Source organism: Eubalaena glacialis, chromosome 4, assembly GCF_028564815.1.
Source record: "Eubalaena glacialis isolate mEubGla1 chromosome 4, mEubGla1.1.hap2.+ XY, whole genome shotgun sequence".
Lineage (NCBI taxonomy): Eukaryota > Metazoa > Chordata > Mammalia > Artiodactyla > Balaenidae > Eubalaena > Eubalaena glacialis.
Window position 1 is genome coordinate 689,386 of NC_083719.1, and position 24,914 is coordinate 714,299.

A 24,914-nucleotide genomic window follows, 5' to 3' on the forward strand; every position below is an offset into this window, starting at 1 on the left:
TACCCCCTGCAGGGTGGGCACAGTTTCTGAGGCGCTAGCCTGCTGTGTTCCCTCTTTGCCTGGCAAAGAAATAAAGCGACTCTTTCTCTTTCCTCCAAAACTCTGCCTCCGTATTTCTATTCAGCACTGGTGTACAGAGGCCAAGATTTTGGCAACACCCTCACTGCCCAGGAGTAAGTGGGTGGGGGCAAAACCACGTCACTGCCCCGGGGCAGAGAGGGGAGAGAAGGGCTCGGCCCCCTCCTCCATCAGGGGCACAGCGGGAAGGTGGGGAAGTTAGGGAAAAGACGGGGAGCAAGCTGATCTGGGCTCTGTCCGAAGCGACTGCAGCCCAGGTCCTCAGGAGACCACGAAGTGAGGGGAAATGAGAGGCCGGAAGGGTTAGGGACCGGCCACCATTCCCTAAGCTACAAAGGGCGCAGAAGCACCAAGTCCAGACAGAAATCTGCCGTGTCTTGACCCACCTGGAGGAAGTGACCAGCGAGGGGAGGGGACCCAGCGAGGGGAGGGGACCCAGCGCGAGTTCAGAGAGGACGTGCCACCTGTGAGTCACCCCCTTCCCGAAGGCCCCGCAGCATGGCCGACCAGATGTGGCCTGGGAGAGGGTCGCCCCGCCGTGGGGTAACTGCAGGAGGGTGCCTGACAGAAACGCCTTCCGTAATCCCAGACAGACTACAGCCGAGCAAACCTGCCCGGAGGAAAGCTCGGGGACAAGGCCGGGGGCCAGCCCATCCTGCCCGCCGGCCAGCGTGACAGCAGCGTCAGGCGACACAGTCGGGATTTGAGGACACCTGGCTAAAAAGACAAGAGGACGTTTAATGGGGGAAGCTGCTTAAACTTAGGTGAATAAAAGGAAAAAAAGCTGGAAAGATCTGCTTTGAAAACATTGCCTGTGAAAGGGGCCAGGCTGCCTGAAACGAGGCGTCCCGTGGAGGCTGGGGAGACGTGGCCCAGCCCGCTCGCTGGGCTGAAGGACGGACCCCCTCAAAGGAAGCCGGGGGGCTTCTCAGGGTGAGAATGGAAGGTCGACACACAGGAACGCCCGCACCGAGAGAGCTGGCATGGGGCTGGCACGGAGCAGAGACCCCGGGGAAGTAACCCAAGGGGGCGCCCGGGGAGCGTGGAGGTGGGTCAAAAGCCTCGGGCAGACTCGGCCTGAGGCCTGGACAGCACCGGGCAGCTGGCTTTTCTCGCCTGGGCCCTGAGCGCCAGCGTCCGGGGCAGCCCACCCCCCCGCGGACCCGTGTCCTGTTTGTGGATGATGAAAGCGCGAGGGTTCCTGACCCCGGACGCAGGACGGGGAAGGATGAGGAGGTCAACACAAGCTGAGAGCAGCTCCGGCCCCTGCCTTTGGCCTCACAGACAGTGAAACACCAGAAGCAAACCCTCCAGTCTCACGGGCGCGGGGCCCCCACCCGCCTGGCCCAGCCTCAGGCCCGGCCCCTGTCCCTGTGCAGCAGTGAGAGGACCCTGAGTCGTCCTGAAAGGCCGTGACGGGGCCCCCAGCACTCCCATAAAAGGCAGCTTCGAAGGGTCAACCTGACCGGTTACGAGGCCCAAGATACTAGAGGCGCCCAGACCCTGGAAAAGGCACTTTTGGGGGACTGACCCCCCATCTCTGTGCCCCTTGGTCAGAGGGACAACAAGGGCCGCTCCCACTGTCCCCCGGGGAGCCATGCTCGGGGGTGGGGCGGCCAGGTCACCCCACCAAACCCGCCCACCTGGCCGCACAACGGTTGTGCTAAGGGTCACGGGTGGCCTGCGTCAGCCTCTGGCACCGGCTCCCGGGTCCCCTGGGGACAGAGGCCAGGAGCTGCCTGCCCGGGTCCCGATCTGTCCTAGGCGCTGCGCGCAGCTCCGCAGGCTGGGCTTACAGACCCTCCCCGAGGTCTCTGCACAGAATCCTCAGAGGGCTGGGCTCATCTTAGGAGGGGCTCCCAGAGACAAACCCTCAGAAATAAGGCTCCCAGGAAGTGGCAGCAGGACAAGTCCCGTGACTGAGAAACGAAGCAGGGGAGGATTGGGGTGGGGGGGTCCGGGGCGGGGAGGGGAGGCCCTGGCGCGGGGCCGGGGCTGCGCGGGGGCACCTTGGCCTGGCGCCGCCGGCTGTCCTCGGCCTCCTCGTGCTCCGCCGCGCCCTGGCTCAGGTTGGTGTAGTTGGCCAGCTTGTTGAGCAGCGAGGACACCATGGGATTACTGTCCATCTCCTCCTGTTTGGGGCCGAGACGTGGAGTTAGTGACCCCCCCACCCCGAGGCGCCCCAGACCGACCAGACCGACCTCCCAGCAGGGCTCCCGCTCCACGTGCCCAGCGGGTCAACGGTCAGGGCTCAGGGCCCCGGGGCTCCCCAGACGGCCCAGACCCAGCCCCTCCGCGGGGCTCCCCGAGGCCTCTGCCCAGACCCCAGGGCACCGTGAGGCTGGGGTCTGCTCCCGCGGGTGCCGCCGCCTCCGCTCTGAAGGGGAGAGTGGCTGGGGGTCACCTGCCTCGAAGAGCGCCATGCTCTTCCTTTCGAAGGCTCTCTCTCCGCCCACCTCCACGCTGCCGATGAACGGGCTGCTTTCCCCGGGGTTTCCATCTCCTGTCGGGAAGGGCTCGGTCAGATGTGAAAGGAATTAAAGGCGGCCACGAAGGAGCTGGAGGAGGGGGCCCCACCAAGCGCTTCTCTGCGTGCCTCGGACTTTTCTAAGTTATCTGTCGGGGAGCGAGGGACCAGGTAGAGAGAACGCCAAAGGTGGCGCTGGGTCCAGGAACCTCAAGTCCCACCCCGGCCCTTTTGGGTCCCGCGGGACAAACAGCTCAAGACCAGCAGCTCCGGACAGGCTGGCCTGTGACCGTCCACGGTGGGGACGGGGTGGGGACCGGCACTTGTACCAGGTGGTGCAGAGGTTCGCTGCTTTGTTCCAACAGCAGCTTCAGGTTTCCAATTCCCCCAATCCCGGTGGATTACGGTGGCCTCACCAGTGACCCCATTAGCTCAGAGCACAGTCCCCACAGGGAGTGTCATGGAGCCCACGCGTAGGCGCACGGCCGGCAGGTGGCCCATCGCGGCCCTGCTGTCTCCATGGCTGTTTCTGTCAGGAAGCCCTGACCCGCCTTCCCCAGCTAGAGTATATCAAGGTCCTGGGCGTGGCCAGGCCGCAGAGGAGGGAAGGGTCAGCCCCGACTCACCCTGGGAGCTCCTCCCAGATCCTGAAACGTGAGCCTTACCACGTGCTCCCAATTCAAAGCAGAGAGAAAAACCCTGATGGCATCGCTCTAATTCCCAGCCCTGCCCCATCCCACCGGATGAGGAGCAATGCCATCCCAGAAGCTGCCAGCAGGGACATGGGGTGAGCTCGGAGACACCAGCACCCCTACCTGGGCCCACCTGCACGTCAGCCCCACCCACAGGCCTTCCACAGGTGATGTGACACTGTATCAGAAGGACCGAGTGAGGACACCAGGAAAAGGCGCTCCAAACTGGCTTTTCTCAGGCCCCCAGGGGCCCTGGGCCAACCCTGAGCATGACCTTAGGGAGGAATCACCTGCTCACCAGGTCCCGTCAGGGGTGACACCCGACTTCCTGATGGAATCCCCCAAATCCCCAGAAGGACACCAAAGCCCAGACGCACAGGGAAGGGGAGCCCATAGTCCCTCCCCCGTGAACTTACGTGCCTGCCCCTCACAACGGACACAAATTCGGGAGTCACCGGGGTCCAGGCATCGCCCCTCACCCTCCACTCAGCTGTCCAGTCCCCCGAAATCCACAGACCCCACTCAGCTCCACGCCGATCCACCAAGGCCTCCCAGACCCCTCCCCGGAAGGTTCCCAGGGTCCAGCCCGCGGAAGCCGCATGGCAGGCAGAGCCCTGCCCTCCTGCCAGACGGACCCTGTGCCCCTCACTGCCGAGCCCGTGACCAGCTCGGGGGCAGCAGAAGGCCCGAGGAAGCCAGTGGCCGGGGAACCGCTTGGTGCAGGAACCACCAGCAGATGCCGGGACCAGGGGCGACACCTGGAGGGGACGGGGCAGGGACCCCCCCACAGCCCCACGAGCCACCTGCTCAGCACCACGGGGCAGGGGCAGGGGCAGTGCCAGGAAGAGCCGACCACCCACTGAACCAAGGGTCAGGGTGAACACGAGGGTCGCAGGCTGACCGACACCCAGGAGAGGACATGACTGCCTGGGTCCCCGGATTCCAGCACGAGGAGCTTGAAGCAAACCAAAGGAGGGACCGGCCCTCTTCAGAGGCCTCGGAGGACACGGGCCGGCTCCGGAACGTTCTGGAAAGAGGAAGAAGATGGAAGCAGCCCGATTCTTTCCATAAAGGACGTTATTGGGCTGACGGTGAAATCTGAGTAAGACTTCAGTCGATGAAAACGTCCTGGTTTTGGTGACTGTGCTACAGGGATCATGAGAGAAAACGTGCTCGTTTTAGGAAACACACAAAGGGCATCGCACCCGCTGCCTGTTCTCAGCAAATCAGCAAGGAACGTGTGAAAAGGGGGAGCGGGCTGGGGGGAGGCATAAGGCAGGTGGGACCAATGCTCAGGCAGATGACGCGTGATCCTGTGCCCTGGAAAGTCTTCTGAAGTCAGAGTTCTGAAGCTGGGTCAAAACAAAGCTTAAAAAATACAACCACATTCAATTAAACGAGAAATCACTCCTGAGCGTCCTCCCCCTGCTCTGCAGGTGTCTTCAGGAGAGCGCCAGCCTCTCTCCCTCCTTCCGGCTTCAAGCGGGTTCCTGCTCAGCATCCTCTTCCTGGTAATAATGACTGTATTTTCTGGTGGTGACAATCCTGTTTCTGGTAACGAGAGAGAAGCGTTTCCGACTGGGTTTCTGGTGTAAACGGAAGCTGCAAAGAGCTCTCTGCAGACCAGACTCTGGAGGACACGCAGGCCGGCTCTGTTCCGGTCAACAGGCTTCAGCCACGCAGGCCAGGGTGCCGGCCACCTCGGGAGGGGTGTTGGGTTCTCCCTCTGCCCCAACCTTGGACAAATTCGTGGCTCCCAGGTCTCGTGTTTCTCGTCCAGGGAGAGGCGGCCACCATGGACAGAGCCTCCACTCAACTCAGGCCCAGCTGCCCAGGTGCCCCTGCCGCCCTCGCCCGGGAAGCACAGCCTGGTCCAGGGGGCTCTGGAGGGTCTGTCTGAATGCCCACCGGGCACGGTGCGGATGGGCACCTGCAACCACGTTCCATCCACAGAGACAACATCTTTCTTGGAGTATCTGATGCTCCTGGTGGCTGGGAAAGTGAGACCACGACCTCAAACAGGAGCTGAGGCAGCTGGCCCATCCGCCGTGACGGGGGCTGGGGGGTGGCCCGGAACCGAGGATTGGAAAGGAGCAGAGTGGGCGAGAAGTGCCTGGGCGAGGGGGCCCGGGGAGACCACCAGGATCAACTGATTCGAGGCAGGTGGACGTTAGCGGCTTATTTACACACAGGACGACCGTGGAGACCGGGGAGTGGGAAACGGTGCCGTGAACGCCCCACAAAGGCCAGGATGGCCCGCCCCGTGGGGACACGTGTGCTGGGCACGTGTGCACAGGAGCCCGGGGACGGCCAGGACTGGGCTGTCAGGCTGTGAGGCTCTGGTCTTCCATCTCGCTGCTTATAACCAGAATTAACACACAGGCGAGCACAGAGAACGGGGGAACGCACACAGAACGCACAGGAGGAACAGCACACGCCCCAGCATCTCCGTAAGTCCCCCCCACCCCCCGACCCCCCTGGTTTGGGGGCTGCACCGCCCACACCAGAGGTTACGGCCAACAGTGAGTCTCCTTATCCATCGTAAACCACCGTCTTAAACGCTAATCCTTTAACGAGAACACGTTTCCCTTCGTTTCTGAGAAGGCAGCCCTCGAGCGAGCTTTCCGAAGCGCTGGAGGACCCAGCGGAAAGAAGAGGCTCACGTAGGAGCCTCGGGCAGCCATCTCCTCCTCGACCTGCTGGAGCCGAGACTCTTGGTTAAAAATCAAACGCTTCTACCTGAGGGACACACCTGCGATCCCATCCCACAAAATGCAAAACCATCACAAGCTACCCGGGTGAGCCTTAAAATTCCCTTAATTGCTTTCAGCGCTGGAGAACACTCAAATCCCAGCTTTTTTTTTTCAAGGGAGGAGCAGGTTACAACTCAAGTCTTCACAAAGGAAACTGGTACAAGCCCCCTAGGGCCTGAGCCCTTGGTACACGCAGGGGGCTCTGAAGGCCTCAGGCTCTGGGTGGACACCCCTCCCGCCTCCACCGGGACTCTGATGGCACCCGGCACGACCCTGCCAGGCCCGGTCGCGGCTCTGGAGGGCAGGGGTCCTCCTCCAGCTGAGACCCTCCCCCCATGTTTCGGGGACGAGGCCGCTGGGTACTCTGCTCGTCCACGACAATGAGGACCCAGGACAAGCCCAAGCAGAGGGGGTCCCGGGGGCGCAGGGCCCGCCTCACCGGCCCCGCCGCCTCCGTCCTCCTGGGGCGGGTCCCCCGTGGTGCCCCCGCCGGGCACACAGCCCCGAGGTCACCGGGCGCCCTCGCTGCGCAGCGGTGGCTGCCGGGCCGTGTGGGAGGGGTCCCCCTGACGGTCAGGTGTCCTGGGCCACACCGGCCGGGAGGGCAGGACCCACACCTGCTGTTTCCGGGCAGGAGCGCTTGGGGCCTCGTTCACCTGCTCTAACGGACGGGCCGGTCTGGGCCGTCAGATGTGTAGTCACAGAAACGGCCTGGAGGCCACGCGATTAACACCACCCCACCTCCACCAGAGCTGGCTCCCCGCCTCGCGCACAGACAGAGCTTTTGGCCTGCTCGTTTCACGCGGCAGGGGCCGCCGGTGGGCTCACCGCACAGAGATCACAGCCTGACGTGGTCCAAGGTCACAGCCCCCGCAAGCCTGGGACCCCTGGACCCCTAGCGTCCAGCGGGGCGGGCGCAGCGGGCGGGGAGGCCCTGCCAGGCCAGGAGGTCCCTCAGAGCCCAGCCACCTCGCACGCAACTCACCCCTCTCGTCACTGAGGAAGGGGGCTGATTCGGTTTTAAAACAAGGATCCTTCGGCCAGTAAACCCACGTGGAACCAACAAGGCTCAGAATCTCATCACACTCCTCACCATGGGACACCGTGGCCGGGACACGTCCAACCGGCGGGGGTGCCCGCGTGCTGGGGACGCCCGAGAACGGCCACGCTGTGGACGCAGCACCAGGAAAGAACGGCCGAAGGTGCCCGGGACCCGAGGGGACAGGAGGGAACTGGGAGTGACGCACAGAAACAGCTGACGAACACGCAGGACGTGCCCACAGCACCGCCCCACACACCGGCATCAGGAGGGCGGGCGCCCGTATGCGCGCAGAGCTGCCCGTCAGAGAGTCTGGAGCCTGGGACAGGTGACCCCCCACCCTGCTCACAGCTGGTGAGTTCAAACACCCCAGGAGCCGGGGCAGGCATCACATGGCCCGAGCGCCGGCCGCTCGGTTTACGGCCCCTTGGCCTCTGGCTGCACCACCAGCTCTGGACTGCCGACGTCCACTCACACCCGAGTTTTGCTTTTCTAGGACACAGCAGCCATGTGCTATAACTAACCTTTTTAAGCCTTTAAAATGTATATCTACTGGCCCCCCCTGCAGCGCGGGCAACCCCTCCGTCCCCCTGCCCCCCAAGTACCCCCCGCCCCCCAAGTCGGGGCAGGCTGAGTAGAAGGACAGAGCGGTACCTGGGTGCTGGCTGAAAAGGAAGCGCCCACAAAGCCAGGATCCACTCGTTCTAAAGGCTGGGGAAGGGTTGCTGCACCTGATGACTCGTTTCCCACAGACGAAGTACGGAAAGCGGAAAAGAGGGGCTTCATGGCAGAACCTGACGGATACCCCAGTGCTGAGCCCCGGTGACGGTGGCACCTTGCGTGCCGGTGAGAATTCACGCTCGCTCCGGGGCCTCCCGTTAAACCCACACCTCGCCGAGCCACGAGAAAACCATCAGACGGATGCCAGTCGAGGACACCTGCAACACACCTGGCCAGCACCCCTCAGAACTGTCCAGGTCACAAAAACTAGGAAGCTCTGAGGCACCGTCACAGCCTAAGAGTGGCCTGTTTAAAGCCCCTCCCGTGCTCCTGGCGCCCCCCGCGCCCACCAGGCCCGAGGAGCCCGAGGAAGCCAGTGCTTCAGGGGTGACTCCCAGTGCGGCCCAGCCAGGCCTTAGTGTCCACCACCTGCTGGTCCCCCTCCAGGTTCTAAAGAAAGTTCCAGTAACCTGCAGCACCATCTGAACACGGCACTCCAAGCCCACCGCCCCCAGAGGTCGGGGCGGCATCCTGGCCGGGGCTCCCAGGATAACTGGCCAGCAAGGCCGGACCGGACCAGACCCAGGACCCAGAGCTGCAGACCAGCCTCGGCCCAAGACCACCGAGGAGCCCTCCCAGAAACGGGTGGGACAGCGGGTGCCTGGCAGTGAGAGCCCAAGGCCCGGGGAGCAACCGTGGCCAGGAAGGGGCGAAGCGGGCAGGGCATCCCTCTTCCTCCCCGTGAAGGGAGGCAGCAGCGAGCTTCGCATGAGGCCGTGTGACTTGTGTCATCACGGGCGTCCTGAGAAGCCCCCGCGCCCACAAGCGCCGGCCACACATCCAAGCGGACCCTCCCCGTCCGGTGCAGGCCTGACGCGGCTCAGAGCACAGCAGCCTCCACCAGGCCGCGCGCCCGGCCCTCGGAGACACACGGCCCCCGCCGAGGCGGCCTCTGCTCTTTCCACCCGTCCTCGACCTGCTTCTCCCACATCCGTTTTGATGCCCGGTTTCCGGCTCCACGAAATGCAAACTTAACCCGGACCTGAGTAAACGTGGTGGTCACCAGGGACAGCGTGGGACCCGGTGCTCTGGACGAGGGGGCGGGAACAGGAAGCCACCAGGAGAGAAGCGAACGCAGCAGGGCCTTCGGGGCGGGAGGGGACGGCCCAGGCCAGAGAGGCAGGCGCAAAGCAGAGCCCGGCAGGCCCGGACCCAGTGGTCTGCTGTGGATACCGGGTCAAAGCCCCATCCCCGCTGAGGGTCCTGAGTACAGCGTCCTCCGTCTGCGGTCACAGCCTCCGCCAGCCCCGCTGCAGCCTCTGCGCACAAGCCCTCCCCCTCCCAGTGCGCCGGCACTCCCCCCCACCCCCCCGCCCCCCCCCCGCCCCCCGCCCCCCGCCCCCCGGGCCCAGTGTTTGGGATTTCTACCACCGTCTCTTTCTCTTCGGGGAGAGCTCCCAGGGGAGGAGCGGAGAGTGACCTCTGAGGCTCAGAGCCAGAGGCGTTCCCGAGGGTCCGCTGGGCCGGGCCGGCACCGAGGCATGGGCAGTGGGCGGCCCGCAGTCCTCCCCTGGGGCCGCGGGGCCACCTCCAGCAGGACAGTCCCACCTGCCAACCTAACAGCGCATCCGACTGGCGAGCCCCCGAGGCTGGATCCTCTTCCAAGGGGTTCAGCGCTGGAACGGAGTTTTTAGGTTCCACGACCCTCAGGGTTAACTAATGCCCTCTGGCCTTTGCCCCCTGCCTTCCGTGCTTTGCAGCCAGGATCAATGCTGGATCTGAAATCCAGTGGCCTGGCCACCTGGGTCAGCGGACTCCCCGAGGGGCACAGCCTGAGAAGAAACCATTCCGCGTTCAAGCCAGAAAAAAAGGAAATGCTTGAGACCGAGAACTCCCGTGCTTTCACAGCAAATTTCTGGCTAAAACAGAAACCCGTTCTCTGGCGAAGACAGAGGAAACACTGACAAGACAGGAGCCACCCACAGCCCGGCCAGCTGGATGCGGCCCCTTCCCGGGGCACCTCCCAGCGTCCTCTCCCGGAGGGCTGCCTGGCCCCCCACCCAGGCCTCTGGAGCGAGAAGTGCCTGCCCACAGGCGAGAGCCGAGAGGGCAGGTGGTGGATGCGCCCCTGCCCCTCGGACCTCCAAGGGCCCTTGCCCGACCCTCACGCGTGGCCTGCGGGGGCACCTTGCCGGCTGGAGGCCCAGACGCCCAGAGATGCTACTTCCCAAGGACCTCGCCAGGTGACCCTGTGCGCCCGGCCCCCAGCTGCCCCCACCAAGCACAAACCCCGCTGCCTGGGGCCAGAAGCAGCACCGTCCAGGCCCACGGACCACGGGCACGCGGGTGGTGACAAGCCGGCTCTGCCCTACCCGCTGTGCACGTGCGCCTGGCACCTGGAACCCAGCACCTGGCGGGGCGTGGCGGGTGTCCGCTTGGAGAGGTGGGCAGGGCCGGGTCACAGCACCTCTGCGAGGCCTTCCTGAAACGACACAGCCCTCACTTCTGGGAGCACCCTGCCCCCAGCGCCCCCCGTGACACCAGGTCCAAGCCGAAACCAGCAACGGGCAGTGCAGCCGAAGGGAAAGAGCCTCCCTGGCCCAGGTGTGCCCCCTGCCCCCACCACCCCGCAGCCCGAGGTGAGGGTTCTCCTGGGCGACACCGAGGACCAGGGCACTCACAGACAAGGACTCAGGAAGGCTCCGGGCACTGGAGGGACACAGCCGCCCTTCAACCCGGACCAAGGCCACGGCCACCGCCCCGGCGTTCGCTGCTCCAACCAAGGGCCTCGGCCCAGCAGTCGGGCCAAACACACCACCTCTGGCACCTTCTCCTTAAACCTGACGCTCGCACAGTCGAGACAACAAGGAAAGTACCGGGATTCTCGGCTACTAAGAGGCACGAACACAGAGGAACCAGCCAGACACACACGTTAACACACGTGTGCAGGCACACACAGGCATACGGGGCACAGCTGGGGACCACAGCTCTGCGAGCTGCTTCTCCAGAAAAGGGAGTGTTTCAGGGACTTCCCGTCCGTCCAAAGGACCTGCCCTCCCAGGCTGGACGTGCTCCCTCCTGGGCAGCGCGGGCCTCTGGTGGGCTCGGGGACCCGGCTCCCCGCCACCCCCCGGTGTCTGCCGCTGATGCGACCTCTCCCTCCTCGGGGACTGGCGGTCGTGATCCCAGCCTGGGGGTGGGGGGAGGGGCTCAGGACGGCAGGGCCGGCCCAGCCGGGGGCAAAGGCGGGAGGTGGGCGGCCGGGAGCCCCACCAGCCTCCCGGGGCGGCTCCCGTTACCGACTCAGGCTCCTGTCTGGCTGTGGTCAAGACCCTCCATCCGAGGAAGAGGAAACCCAAGGACCATCTGGCGCTTCTCTACTCTGATTTCGGCTCCACACGATCCCTCCCCAGTGACCATCCCGAGAGCCTCCCTGAGAACCCAGGCCTGACCCGTGGGCACTGTGACCAGACGGGGCCCAGGACACGGCCGCCTCTGGGACAGGCCGGCTCCAGGAGAGGGAGACGGGCACAAGGAGAACCCCCAGGACGGCGCGGGGCCCGCACGAGGCCTCCCCATCTCCCTGGGGGGACGTCCCGCTCACGTGGACTCGTGGGGTGCCCCCGCCTCGCAGACGGCGCCAGGCCACAGGCACATGCTGACCACGCGGACGCCCAGACAGGCTCAGCTGCAGGGCGGCTGCAGGCTGGGCAGACGGGAAGCAGTTCTCGCTGCGAGCAGTCAACGCAGGCCCAGGAGCCCAACTCCCAGCAGAGACCCCAGCGCCACGGGCACATGGAGCCAGGGATTCTGCCCGAGAGCAACCCCGGGCACGGGAACGCGCAGCGGGTCACAGGGCCCACCCAAGCCTCGCGAAGCTCGGAAACAGAATTTCCACCTCCTCCCCGATTGTGTTCTCAAGGAGAAACCGCCCGAGGAAAGAAGGAGGAAACAAACCCAGGCCAGGGCCCCAGGGCCTTGCCAGAGGCGCGGGCAGCGAGGCCACGCAGACGCACAAGGCCCCAGGCAAGACCTGGCACCGACAGTTCACCCCCTTCCCGGCCAGGAGCACGGCCCCGCAAACCCCCACCCCCCAGCCACAGGGGCACCTGGACGGGGCCCCTCACCAGCACTCCCGGCACGGGGCTCCAGGGCCGACACGGCGCCAGGGGCCACAGATGGAGGAGCGGCCATGGATCGGGGGGCCAGGGCGCCTCATTCTTCGGCTGGCCCTGCTGAAGCTGCAGGCTTATCTGCACAGACCAGACCTCTGCTCTGAAGAGGGAGTTCCCTCTTTCTCATAAAGGAAAGGTGTAACCCTTTGTGCTCTGCTCTCTGTGCTGGGCGGCACTGCCCCAGGGTCCCCCAGAAAGGAGCCCACGGCAGCCACCCGCGGGAGCCCGGACGGCCCCAGACCGTCACGCTGGCCGGCCTCACACTCCCAGAGCTGCTTGCAGACGCCTGCTCTCCGCAAGCAGCGCTGCTGCAAAGTGACTACGAGAGGGACGCCCCCAAAAAGCACCTGGCTGCGCGCACGGCAGTTAACACTTAGGCCAAACAGCAGCCTCTGCCCTCCAGCCTCACGTGCCCAGCAACGCGCAGCCCTTCAGGGGGGAACAGGAGACCCCCAGAGACCAGCCAGCGGCACCGTCTTCCCACCCGCCTGTGCCTACAATTTCCGCCCCAAGCCCAACCACAGTCCCGCTGCTGTGCCCGGAGGACACTGGCCCTGGGAAGGAACCCCTGGCCCAAGGCCACCCATCGCCCAGGGCAGGAGCCCGGGCCAACCCAGCAGCCACCCAGTCAGGTGCCAGGACCTGCTCAGGTCTGCTCAGGGCCGTGGCCGCAGGCCTGCTGGGCAGAGCCTCCCTCCACGGCCCGGTTCCCCGGGGGCAGGCAAGTGAGGGCAGCCCCCTCGCCTACTGGCTCCGACCTAGCAGACACCTCTGGCCATCCCGGCTGCCCCCTGCTCGGTCCGTGATGCCCTGAGCTGCAATAAATCAAGACCCTGGGTGACCTTGGCCCTGACTGGCTCTGGGCCCACACAAGGCCCCTCACCCTCTCTAGGCACACCCCCCTCCAACGGCCCCGTGAGAATTCCCCCCCCCCACCAAGCGGAGAGTAAGCCCACTGCCCACCTCCAAGCAGGGGACACGTGGGAGCAATTATTTGAAAATAACGGGGTCCACGTGGAGACCATGGGCTGCGGGGCCATTCTGGTTCTGATGCCCTGGCCGTGTGACCGCCCAGCCACGGGGGCCTCTGAGCTGCAGGCTCTCTGTGCAGTGGGGGCCCCGTCACGGGGAGCTGCTCTGCCCAGGTGAACCCACCTGCCTCCGTTCATAAGGTGGCTGTGGCCTCAAGCGCGGAGTGGCAGGCCCTGCAGACAGACCCTCTGCTTGTGTCGCCACCTCCAGTGACGTGGGCACTCGGGCCCGAGGCTGTCCCTGGGTTGTGTTGGGCCTGGCCGCACGAGGGGACCGGGGGGATGCAGCCTGTCCGATGGTAACAAGGACCAGCAGCAGCCTGTCCCCAGAAATTCAGCTCCCTCAGATGCAGCCCCCAGGATGGGATGGGGTGAGCCCGGCCTGAGACAGGCGCCTCGGGGCAATGAGTCAGGGTCTGACGCCATGGGGTGCTGAGCTGGCCCAGGGGGATTCCACAGAAGGGCGGCACGGAGCCGGCTGGGGTGGGGCTGTCCTGTTGTGTGTGTGTGTGTGTGTGTGTGCGCGCGCGTGCGCGCGCGTGTGTCTGGGGGTGGCGGGAGGACTGCCCGGTGTGTGTGTCCTGGGCGGCCCCTGGCAGAGGGGAGCCGTGGGCTTGGCTGGGCTCTCTGCTAGGCAAGGAGAGGGCCCCAGAGGCCAGCAGGGCTTGCGTGTGGAGGCGCCACCGCGCCGAGCGTCCTGGGGCGTGTTAACTGCCTCTCTGCCCGGCGCCTCTTGGGGGCTGGGGAGCAGTGGAATTCCCTGCTGCTCCAGCACTTGGCGGGGCCCGCTGGTTGGTGATGCCCCGTGCGCTGCTGGAGAACGGAGGACCCCTTCTCCCCCTGGGGCCCCGGGGGACCGGGAGACACACGGCACCGTCCACTCTTCCCTCGGTGGATGAGGTTCAACCGATTTTCAGGGGTCAGCCCTTCGGACAGCCTGCACCGCCTGCCCTTCCTGCTCAGACGTCCCCCGCGCCAGCATGACACATCCCTTCCTTCCTGGACCCAGTGACAGAGCAATGCTCCGCGGCCTCGGCCCAGCAGGACAGAACCTCAAGGCTTTGTCTTGGGCCCACTCTCCGGCCGTGCTCACGTCCCAACGCCCAGGGCCCCAGCCTTGTGCTCTGGCCACCCCAGCGGCAGCAGACCCTCGAGGGCAGCGGGCACACGCATCGGCACACAGCCTGCTCCCTGTGACCCCTGAGCCCCGCAGGACAAAGGTGATGCTCCCAGAGCTGCCTGGGTCAGTGGCTGGGGGCACGGGTCCCCTTCACAGGGGGCAAGAGAAGACCCCCGGGTGACCCACAGGACCTGAGCGGCAGAGCATGAAATCATGGGAAAGGAATCCTAAAAGAGGAACAACAAGAAAGGAAGAGGAAGACCCAGTGGAGCTGTGGGCAGCTCCCGGGGAGGAACGGGCAGGAGACCGGCAGGGACAGTGGACCTCCAGGGCCCAGCCCACGGGCCCTGCGGTGGGGGGCAGTGGGGTCGGGGCCACCCCTCTGGGGGTGCACGTGGACCCCCCCCACCTCACTGCCCGCAGGCCACCTTCCCGGCTCTAAAGCACCAACTGTGGGCCTGCCGACCGTACACAGCCAAGGTCAAAACAGCAGGGGCAGTTCAAGGTCAACACTTGGTATCGGCCACCGCACCCTGATGAAGGCCCAGAGCCTCCGACAGCCAGGAAACGGGCCCCGGCTTCACAGGCTGACAACAGGGATCCCCGGCAGGCCCAGCCTGGACGCAGGGACCAGAGGCAGCCCAGGCGGCCGCCCCGTGTCACAGGCTCACCGACTAGGCCCTCAGCCTCAGGCCGGGCACAACCAAGGCTGGTCCCACCAAGCTCTGGGTCAGCCAGGTGGGCCTGCAGACGTGAGCGCTGGCCCCTCCTCACCTCCCTCCCACCCTCGCCCTGGCGTCCCACGCTCCCTATTTCCACGACAGCCCCAGGTACACCTTGGGAGGGTATCCCCAAACCTGCTTCACCAGCACCACCGGGAGGCCCACCCAGAAAGCCAGGTGCCCCCCTGGAGGTTCAAAGGCCAGCCACAGAGTCAGGAAGGAACTTCAGTGACTCTGCGACGAGCAGGTGTGGCCACAAGCTGGACCACAGGGCAAAGGCCCCGCACACGGGTCTTCAAAGGGGCTCCATCCAGCAGTTCCGGCTCCCGCAGGACCGTCTCACCAATGAGCAGAGCGTGAAGCTGCTTCCCAGGCCCCCCGTCACGCTGGCGACGCGGTGTCCATCACGGGGCCTCTCTGGGCACCGACTGGTCTGACGGCTTGCGTTAAAGCTCAGAACCCAGCCGAGCAGACCCCGAAAGGCAACAGCACGCCTGCCTGTGACCCTATAGGGGGCTCCGCCCAGTTCCCCAAGGCCTTCTGCAGCTGTCCCTCTAAGGGAACATGAGGACGAGTGAAGAACACAGGGTTCCCAGGGTGAAGTTCTGCGCCAACTCATCTAAGCGTCACAGGTGCAGCTCAGACCCTAAAGGGTTTGTTGAAAAGCGTGCATGACGCCCACACTTAGCACTTGCCGATGCTCCTGCCTCTGAGAGCACACAGGCAAAGGGGGTTCTAGACGAGCCGGGAGAGGGAATGAAGTGGGATTAGGGCTGAGAAAGCAAGAGCCTTGGACTGAGGGCGGGCTGGGGGCTCGAGGTCAGCCGGGCAGGCGACACCACGGCCCTCCTGGCAGCCCTGAGCGCAGGCCCAGGGGCATCTAGCTTACAGAGAGCCACCGAGGCCCGTCCGAGAAGGAGCCAGCAGGCAGGGGGCCGCACACCCGGGAAGGCCAAGGGTCCCCGAGGACACGATGGCTCCTGGTGGCCGGTGAAACGCCGTTCACCCAGAAAGGCCACACCGGGATGCGCTAGTCGGAGCCGCAGTGAGAGAAAGGCTGGGCTTACGGACTCTGCCTTCAAGTCCGGCCTGGTTTCAGCCTCCAAGCCGTCGGCAGCCGTGCCCAGTCCCACACCCACACCTACGTGCAGGGGAAAGCTGGCGGGCACCCGAGGGACGGGGCGGGACCCTGCCGACCCGCCCCTGCCCACTAGGACAGCGTGCTGCCCCCAGGGGGTGCCCGGCCTCCAGGCCCCAGGACCTGTGGCCTCCACTGACCTCGCCCTCTTTCCTGCCTGGAGCAGGACACCTCTTCCCCAACGCTGCAGAGTGACCCTCCATTTCTAGAGGGGCACTGAGCCCCAGATGAAGCAGCGGACTCAGGGTGACCGACTATCAGCTGCAGAGAAGCCCGGGCCTAGAGCCCAGATGATGGAGGAACAGGCCTGGGGATGCCCCCGCACCAAGAGAAAGTGAAAGTGCCAGAGACCTGATTCCAGAAGCGAAGTGGGCAAGGAGGACCCTCAGCCTGAGTACAGCTCCCCTCCTCTGCCCCGGCAGGGACCTGCACTCCTTCCTGCTCAAGACCCCACAGAGCGTGGGCCTGTCCTGGGTCAGCCGGGCTTATCTGACTGGCGGCCCTTTACCCCACCGCGCAAGAGCGGAGACGAGCAAAGCAGAGGTGGCTGGGAAGGAAGGAGCCAGGCGCTCCTGCCCCAGGAGCCTTACCACGGGTGGGGACCCCACCGGGTCACCGGGCCTGGGAACTCTCGGAGGAAGAGCCCCTCCTCGGTCTCCATAGCTACCCAGGGCGTCTCACACCTCCCCAGGGGCCCACCCCAAGTGGGAGAAAGGTGCTTCCTAGGCCCCGGGGGGGGGACCATGGGGGCGCAGCAGAGGAGGGCCCACCGCCCCTGAAGCCCTCGCCCAACGCCTCCACCACTAAGCTTGGAGAGGGGGCTCGACAGGCAGGAGTGGGGGGCGGTGAGACGGGAACCACAGAAGCAGGCAAAGCGGTGGAAACTAGTGAGGAGTGAGAGGAAGGCGCGGGCCGGGAATCAGAGGGAGGAGGAGCGGAGAGCAGCCCCACACCCCTTCCTCGGGCGACATCCCGGTCCGGGTCGCCCTCCCTCCCTGCCACCCGTGCCACCCCCTCCGCTGCGGCCTCCCTCCCCCTCCCCCCCTCCTCCCACCCCCACCCCCTCCCTCCAGGGCCGCCCCCTCCTCCCGATCCTCCCTCCCCTCCCTCCCCTCCCTCCCCTCCCCTCTCCTTCCCCCCGGCCGCCAGCCCCGCGCAGCCCGGCCTCCGCCTTTGTCCCGCGGGCAGGTGCGGCCGCACTCACCCGGGCTCGGGCAGTTGGGCTCACCGCCCTCGGGGGGGCCCGGCGCCTCGGTCTGTTCGGGACCCTCATCCTGGCCGCCGTCCGCCCGCGCCTCCACAGGCACCACGGTGAAGTTGGTGGGCATGGCTCGCCTGGCGCTCCGGCCACTCCGCGCGCCCCGGCTACTCCGAACGCCCCGGCGCAGCTCCGCCCGCTCCCGCCGACGAGGCCGGACTAGGGCGCAGGGGCGGGGTCAGCGCGGTCCGCCCCCGCCCCACGTGACCGCACCTGGCTTTCCCCGCGAGCCCTGGAAAAGTTTGCGCTCCATGGGCCGGGGCGGGGCTGCTTCCGCTGAGGACACTCCCCCAGCCTGCGCCCGGGTGCTAACCGCGCCCCCGCGCCCCCAGACCCCCAGTGCCGCCCTGCCCACAGCGGCTGACTTTAGGTTCCTCCACAGCCCGCTCCCCCACTGCCCCAAGCAGGCCTCTGGCCGGTCTGTCCCCCTTGCTCCCGCCCTTATGGCCATCCCCCTGCCCGCAACTGTACCCCCCTCCGCCCTCACTGTCCCCCTCACCCCGAGAGTGGGACTGTCCACCCCGCCTGAGGTCTGGTCTCCCCTCCCCTCCCCCTTGCCTGACTGAGGCTCACCGAGCGCTTCGTTTAGGGAAGCGCTTCCAGCTGAAGGGAGCCGCGGTTAGCAGGGTGCCCGGTCCACAACGGACACAACCGTGTAGCCACAAGTCACCAGGGCTCTGCGACAGGACCCCGCCCACCGGGGACCCCAGGCCCATCCCTGCCGGCTCGGGGAGACCTCCCCTGCCGCCACCCCACTAGGTTCTGTCTGGGGAGGCCCCCGGGAAGGGAAGCTTGCAGGCCAGATCAGGGAAGGCACAAGGTGGGACTCCAGACCCAAGCCAGGCACTCACCAGGATGCCACCTGCCTTGTAACCTGCCATCACCTGGTAGTTTCTTAAAGACACAGGAAATCTGTGTCCAAACGTCCATCAATGAGAAATTAGCCCAAAAAGTTGTAGCATTTAGGTGCAGTGAATCACCCCAAAACAGTTTTACAGAAATAAGGCAGAAATACAGGTGGTGTGGGCAAAAATGGTCACGGCACACTGTAGCAGAATAGTCAGACACTCTGACCCTGTTTGAAAGTGCACGTGAGTGTCTCTGGGCCTGCAGGCAGGGGAGGCCGCGCACATCTCTGGGCAGGGGTCACGGGGACCCGCATTCCCCTGCACTGTGTTCTCGTCAACAACCGATGCACAGAAAGCCAAGATCCGAAAAGCCGCTGCCAAGAGAAGACAAGAGAAGCAGGCAGGGTGGCCCAGGCTCCCACCTCTGTCCCGGGCTCCCGGCAGAAGGAGGGCCTGGGCCCCCGGGGATGCTCCCCTGTCCACAGCCCCGCCCAGCAGCAGCAGCACCAGCCTCCCGAGGTGGGGGTGCCCTTGGCCTGGGCCACAGTCACAGACCACCTTGGGCCGAGGGGAGATCTGCAGGCGCGCGGAAGGGGCAGCGGTGTCACACGGCGGGGATCAGGGCTGCGATGGTGCTGGGTGGCCTCGGCGGCTCTCCAGGTCAGCGGCGTGGAAGGTGGGGAAAGGGCCGCCCCCAAAGGACAGGAGCGTTTCCAGATGTCCTTCCGGGGAGGGACCAGCTCCGTGGGGAAGATGGGAGCGTCGTCCAGCAACATGGCAACACGACGGAAGTGGTGCTGAAGGGGGTGGGCGGAGCACAGACCCTCTACCTGACGTGACCCACAAGGACCTCATGTCTCCCGCCCATGTGGTGGCTCAGAGAGGGGCTGTGGCCTCTTCCCTGGACGTGGGGCCCTCTGCGCACGCGACCCGGCCCCCGCACACCCTCCGGACAGCAAGGCCCAGCCCGGAAAGATGAGGCTGCAGCTGAACCTTGGGCGGCAAAGTCGGAGGACCAAACACAGGCTCTGAACAGGAAAGGAGATGCCCTCCCAGCCCCTGCCGACGACCCTTGGCCTCTGGCCTCGGTCTCCTCATCTGTAAAACGAAGGGGCTGGACTTGCTGATGCGCTCCCATGGTCACCAACACAGCTGGACGGAGCTGAGACCCCCCGGTCTGTGGGGAGGCTGGCAGCCCCCCTGCCCTCGGGGCTCTGGCGATGAAACCTCAACCCCCACTGCCCCCCACAGGTGGCAGTAACTTGCGGCGGCAGTCAGTGCTGAGCTTGCAGAAGCCTTTGTAGGTGAGCCTGCATTCAGCTCCCCACTGTGACCCCCTCTGTGGCCCCCAGTCCAGGCCCCCCACCCCGGGCTCTGGCTGTGCTTACCCAAGGCCCACCCACACAGAAGCCCTGCGGCCCTGCGGCCAGGCCGCCTGCCCAGGACCTAACTGGCTCTGGGTTGTGCATAACAATGGCCTGGCTCCTGAATCACGTCATTGTCACCTGAGAAGCAAACAAAACCCAGCCCTCAGCAGGTGAAAGGGCTGAAGGGGTGGATGGGACGGCAAGGGCAGAGGTCAAGGACATCACTGGGGCAAGTGCGGGTCCTCGCACTATTCTTGCGCTTTTCTGTAGGTTTGGAATTTTTCAAAATAAAATAATTTTATAATTCTAGGTAAATAAAGTTCCTTGTTTCACTGCACGTAAAATAGATAAATGACAAGGACCTACTATATAGCACAAGGAAGTATACTCAATATCTTGTAATAAACTTTAATGGAAAAGAATCTGAAAAAGAATATAGATATGTGTAACTGAATCAATTTGCTGTACACCTGAAGTTCACACAAGTTTGTAAATCAACTGGACTTCAATTAAAACAACAAAACAAACAAACAGAAGTTCCTTGTTTCTAAGTGACACGCAGCCATTATCTTGAAACTCGGTCTCCACACCCTCCATGTCCTCCTGCCACCAGCTGGCCCCGCTCTGCCTGTCCCCAGCTCAGGACGTCATGTGCCTGGTGGCTGGGTGGCCCACTCTTGGTGCCGGGATGCCCCAGGCTCGCCCACCCTGCCCCTCCACCTCCGGGATCGGGGTGCGCACACAGGAGCGGGCAGCACCTCCCCGAAAAGTCCCTGTCTGGTGGCATCTGAAGACGTGCAGGTGGGACCCCCTCCAGCAAACCCCCCTCCCCCCCAGAGACCTTGCTGGGCGGAGGGAAGGAAGTGACGTTAAAAGAATACACAGTTCAGAAAGCACAGGGCCTGAGCACTAGAGGGCAGGGATCCAGTCGTAAGGCCCACCCTCTGGGAGACCCCACCGGGCCGTCTGGGGCATCTCATAGGGGTGAGGTAGGGGGATGGGGGATGGGGTGGGGTAGGGGGATGGGGGATGGGGTGGGGTAGGGGGATGGGGGATGGGGGTGGGGTAGGGGGATGGGGGATGGGGTGGGGTGGGGTAGGGGGATGGGGGGATGGGTGGGGTAGGGGGATGGAGTGGGGGATGGATGGGGATGGGGGTGGGGTGGGGATGGGTGGGGTAGGGGGTGGGGTGGGGGATGGGGTGGGGTAGGGGGTGGGGTGGGGGATGGGGTGGGGTAGGGGGTAGGGGGATGGGGGATGGGGGTAGGGGGATGGGGGATGGGGTGGGGGGATGGGTGGGGTAGGGGGTGGGGGATGGGGGATGGGGGTGGGGTAGGGGATGGGGGATGGGCGTGGGGTGGGGGGGTAGGGGTTGGGGGGCACAGCTCTGGGAAGCCGGTTCCTGCCCGAGTTCCACCAGGAGGACCCAGAGCCCCTTGACAAAAGAGAGAAGCCCCCACCCTGAGAAACCTTTCCCTGTAACCTGAGGATTTTGCAAAGAGCTTTCCAAAAACCGCAGGGAAGGAAAGCAGGCCAGCTAAGCGAAACAGCGAGCCGACCTGGCCAGACCCAGCAGGACTCTCGGCAGTCACCCCATGGAATGTTCAGACAACCGGACAAACTCAATCACCAGCCAGGGCCAAAGAAGGCTGCTCTGGGCATGACTGGTCTTGGGGAGTCTCCTGCCGGAGACTGGGGTCTTCCCACCAGGAAAGAGAGAGCGGGTCTGGGAGGAGGTGGGACATGGCCCAGGACAGGCCGGAGAGGACTTGGGTGAGTCGCCGGCTACAGGTTGACCCCAGACAACGGCACTCAGAATGAACTGAGCTGAAACCCCGAAGACGCCGACCATTTCTGGGGGTTCTTCCCGGTGCGGCTGGGCAGCTGGCGAGCCTCGGCCTGGTTTACAGGGAAGAGAGTCGGGGTCCGATCAGTCATGGGAGGGGCAGGGAGAGAGGCAGGCCCAGCTCCCGGGAACCCCACAGCCTCGGTGATCAGAGCCCCTATTGTTTTAATTCTCGAAAAAAGGAAGTGGTGGCTCCCCGTTGTCAGAGAAGAGCACGGCAGACCTTCCCGCCTGCTGGACGGTCCGGAAGAGGGTGCAGCCGCATTTTATACCTGGTCCAGCAAGGAGGGCCCTGACCCGTTTTTGTGAAACCAAAGTCTGGTATGTGAAAATTCAACCTGGGAAAGTACAAATGCTCCTCCTCACCTGAGACCATACGTGCTGGAGGCGAAGGCGTTCTAGGCGAGCTTCAAGAATTCGTTCTCTGATTCGCAGGACATTTTAAGTCTCACCAGGGATGCTGAAGGAAGCACCACTGACAGCACAGCGTTTTTCAAGCAACTGGGATCCGGGGATGCAAAGGCCAGACCCACGGTCACCGCCGCTGCCTTCCCCAACCCAGTCCTGGGGGCCACAGCCGGAGCCCAGACGCCCAGGGCCCTCGCCAGCACCCACGGTGCTCCCCAGAACCCCCGAGGGCCGTCAGCTCCATGGAAACGCTGGGAGCAGGCGCACGCCTCTGCTTGGCAATGCGCGCGTGTCAAACTGTCTCCCGTCCACTCCTGCCCACGTACAGCTACCACGCTGCCCGTCTCACCCGTGGTCAAGTGCACGAGGGCCCCGGCAGCCAGTCCCAGCCTCAGGAACAGCCGGGACTCTCAGGGCATCAGGGGTCCAGGCCGCGTATCTCACCCACCCTGCCATCTCCGCGCCAGCCCCCAGCCCCCTGGGCTCCCCTGCCACACACCCCCAGGCCCGAGATGGCTCAGGGCGCCGGCAGCGGTCCTCCCACCCTTCCCCAGGAGGCCACATCTCAGGGTGCAGGGCAGGGACACAGCCACCCCCTCTGGACTTCCCCAGGGAGTTCCAGGATGGGCAGGATGGGCCGGCCCCGGCTCCCTGTGCCAGGACGCGGCGGGGGCTGGGGGGACGGGAGCATCCAGCTTCAAGCTCTAATGCTTCTGACCTCCCTTCAGGCCCAATGGCTCCCCTTTGCTGCTCTGTCTTCCCTCCAAAATCCTGTTCACCCCAGCCTGGCACACGTGCAGGTGGTTCCCAGCCTTGCGGTCCCACTAAAAGCCGTCAGGTTCCACCACGTGGCACTGGGGTCGACTTGGGACCTTTCTGCTGATGTGGTGGCCAGGCTCCCCTTTCACCCCTCAGAGTGCCGTGGGTCTCTCTGGGGCTGCAGTGAGCCTGGCCACCTGGCAGGCTCCCAGGGCTCCCTGTGGGGCAGCCCCCGGGCTGGCCATCCCGTGAGGCCATCGGGGAGGCCCGAGGCCTGCAGGAGCACAGCCTGAAGTCAGGGCTGCAAAACACAGAAGTACACAAAAGTGATGGCTGGGGACTCCTTCGTGGCCTGGAACGCTCCATGAAAGGAAGCGAAGTGGTCTTCAGTAGCATCAGCCACTGCTCCTGAGGGACGCCATCAGGGGCAGGAAAGTGGGCCCCAGAGCCCAAGGCAGCTGCCAGCCGTGTTACCGACCCAGGCCTGCCCGGACTGTACAAGGACCACTGAGAAGACAAGGGGGGGCGTGGACTCCACAGTGGACGTGAGGCAGCCCCTCCAGGGACGCGGTCCACCCACCACTGCAGGAAGGCCCGGTGCGGGCCAGGGCGGGACGTGGGGACCTCCTGACACGCCGGGCATGTAAAACCGGCTCCGTCACCACCCAGCAACGTGTGTGCACCATGCAACCCGTGTGTGCATCGGGTGGGATGCGCGCGGCCTTGGGACAAGAGGAGGCCGCACCGTCCTGCCCACCAGGCGCTCCAGGGCAGGGAGACCAGCGCGTGGCCAGGCGCCAGAATGGCAGCTTCCAGGCAGGCAGGCGCATCTGGAGTGCAGACCGGGCGCCGCTCTGGCCTGGATGGGGCTGCGCGGGCATCCCTGGGCACAGAACACTCAGGGCGTGGCATGGTGGGTGCATCCCTCACAGGAGAAAGACAGAAGGGCTCCGAGGGGTGTTCTGAGTCAGAGTCAGGCTCAAACCGACCCGTGGCATCCAGCCCCGTCTGCAACTCGCAGGGAAGAACGCGGCTGCCACCCTCCTGGAGTGCTGTCACCGCACCCCTGAATCACGGCAGGTCCGCATCCCTCATCTTCCTGGCAGCTTCTGTCCCGACCTTCTGTCAACAAGGAAAGAGCAGCCAGCAAACACCTGTTAAATCACAAAGCCGTCTGCCCGGCATCGGAGCCCCATCTGGCTGGCACACCCCCATCAGAGATGCCTCGGTCCCCAGACAACAGTCTGCTTAGCCCAGCCGGCAGGAGGCCCTGATGGGGGCGGGCGCCGAGTTCACCAAAACAGAGCACGGCGCCTGTTCCCCTCAAGTAGCTCACAGCCTCCTGGGGAGGGTGGAGGCCGGCGTCCAGGCCCCAAGGGCCCACAAGCCCCCCGCAGGGCTTGTCCCTGATACTCACTGAGTCAGGGGCTGCTCTTGAGTCTTCGTGCGGATGACCTCAACTAATCACGGAGAAAGAAAAAGACAACCAACTGCGGGCACAATAAAGACACCTGTTGTGTGGGGCCCAGAGAGGCTGTGTGACTTGCTAGATGTCACACAGCCTATGGGGGCTGGGATGGGGCTGTGCCTTTCCTGGACGTGAGCCCGCTGTCGTCGGGACCTCACCTGGCCCCGAGGGGTGAACCCTGCCGCACATCCACGGGTGTCCTCGGGAGCCAGTGCAAGCTCTCCTAGGGAAGGACAGCTACATGCACACGCAGCCTGGGAGGGGCCGGGGCAGTGGTGTCCCCGGTGGGGGCCGTGAGAGGGTGGGGGTCACAATGCTCTGGGGGAAGCGTGGGCTCCTTCACTGACCAGTTCCTTCATCAGCTCAACGCTCCATCCCCCAGCACTGCAGCTGAGGCTGGACACACAGCGCGGACCAGCAAGTCCATCTGGTCTGGGAGGCGAGTCCCCAGGCTGGAGGATGGAGGTGGACCAAGCACAGGGCACGAGTGGGCCCTGGGGGAAGGAGGCCCCGGCCAGCAGGCGGATGGAGGGGGCAGCGGCGTGGGGAGGCCCTGTGGTGCCAGCTTGGGGCCCAGGCCCAAGGGGAGCAGACTGCAGGCATCTCCCCGGACGGGCTGTGGCATGGGGGCTGCACAGGAGGCCGCCGGCTGCGCTGAGCGCTGTGTGGACGGGGAAAACGGAAGACGCCGGGGCTGGGAGGACGTCTGCCTTTCTCTGGCCAGCGTCTGCTCGAGGCATGTCGCTGGTCACCTGGGGGATCTGTGCCCCAGACTCCCAACCCCGGGGCAGCTGAGTAGGGCCTCTAAGCCTCCTCAGGGGACTGGCCTGCCTGGTGGGCCAGGAAGCAGGCCAGGTGCTGTCTCAGAGGTAAGACCCCTGCCACCCCAGCCCAGCCGCAGCCTCCGTTATTTCCCACCCTTTCTGGGCTCACTGTGCTCAGCGGGGGACACCCTCTGGGTCCCCGCGGCAGTCCTGGGCGGGGCCCCCGCCTCGCACCCCACTCCTACAAGCTCCTGGGGGTCTC

The 24,914-nt window shown here is 65.1% G+C and overlaps 1 protein-coding gene across 3 annotated transcripts in view; it reads right to left on the bottom strand.

Annotated features, from left to right (window-relative positions):
• Positions 1–17,332, bottom strand: part of SLC12A7 (solute carrier family 12 member 7) — a 49,149-nt gene extending 31,817 nt beyond the window's left edge. For 2 of the 3 annotated variants that reach the window (XM_061189098.1, XM_061189097.1), the window contains exons 1-3: positions 17,140–17,332; positions 2,487–2,581; positions 2,088–2,210 (exon numbers count right to left, since the gene is read on the bottom strand). In XM_061189098.1, coding sequence (XP_061045081.1) covers positions 2,088–2,210; positions 2,487–2,581; positions 17,140–17,263 — 342 coding nt within the window. In that variant the 5' untranslated portion in view covers positions 17,264–17,332. The remainder of the gene's footprint in view (positions 1–2,087; positions 2,211–2,486; positions 2,582–17,139) is intronic. The other variant, XM_061189099.1, reaches the window with a different exon arrangement.
• Between the last annotated feature and the right edge of the window lie 7,582 nt (positions 17,333–24,914).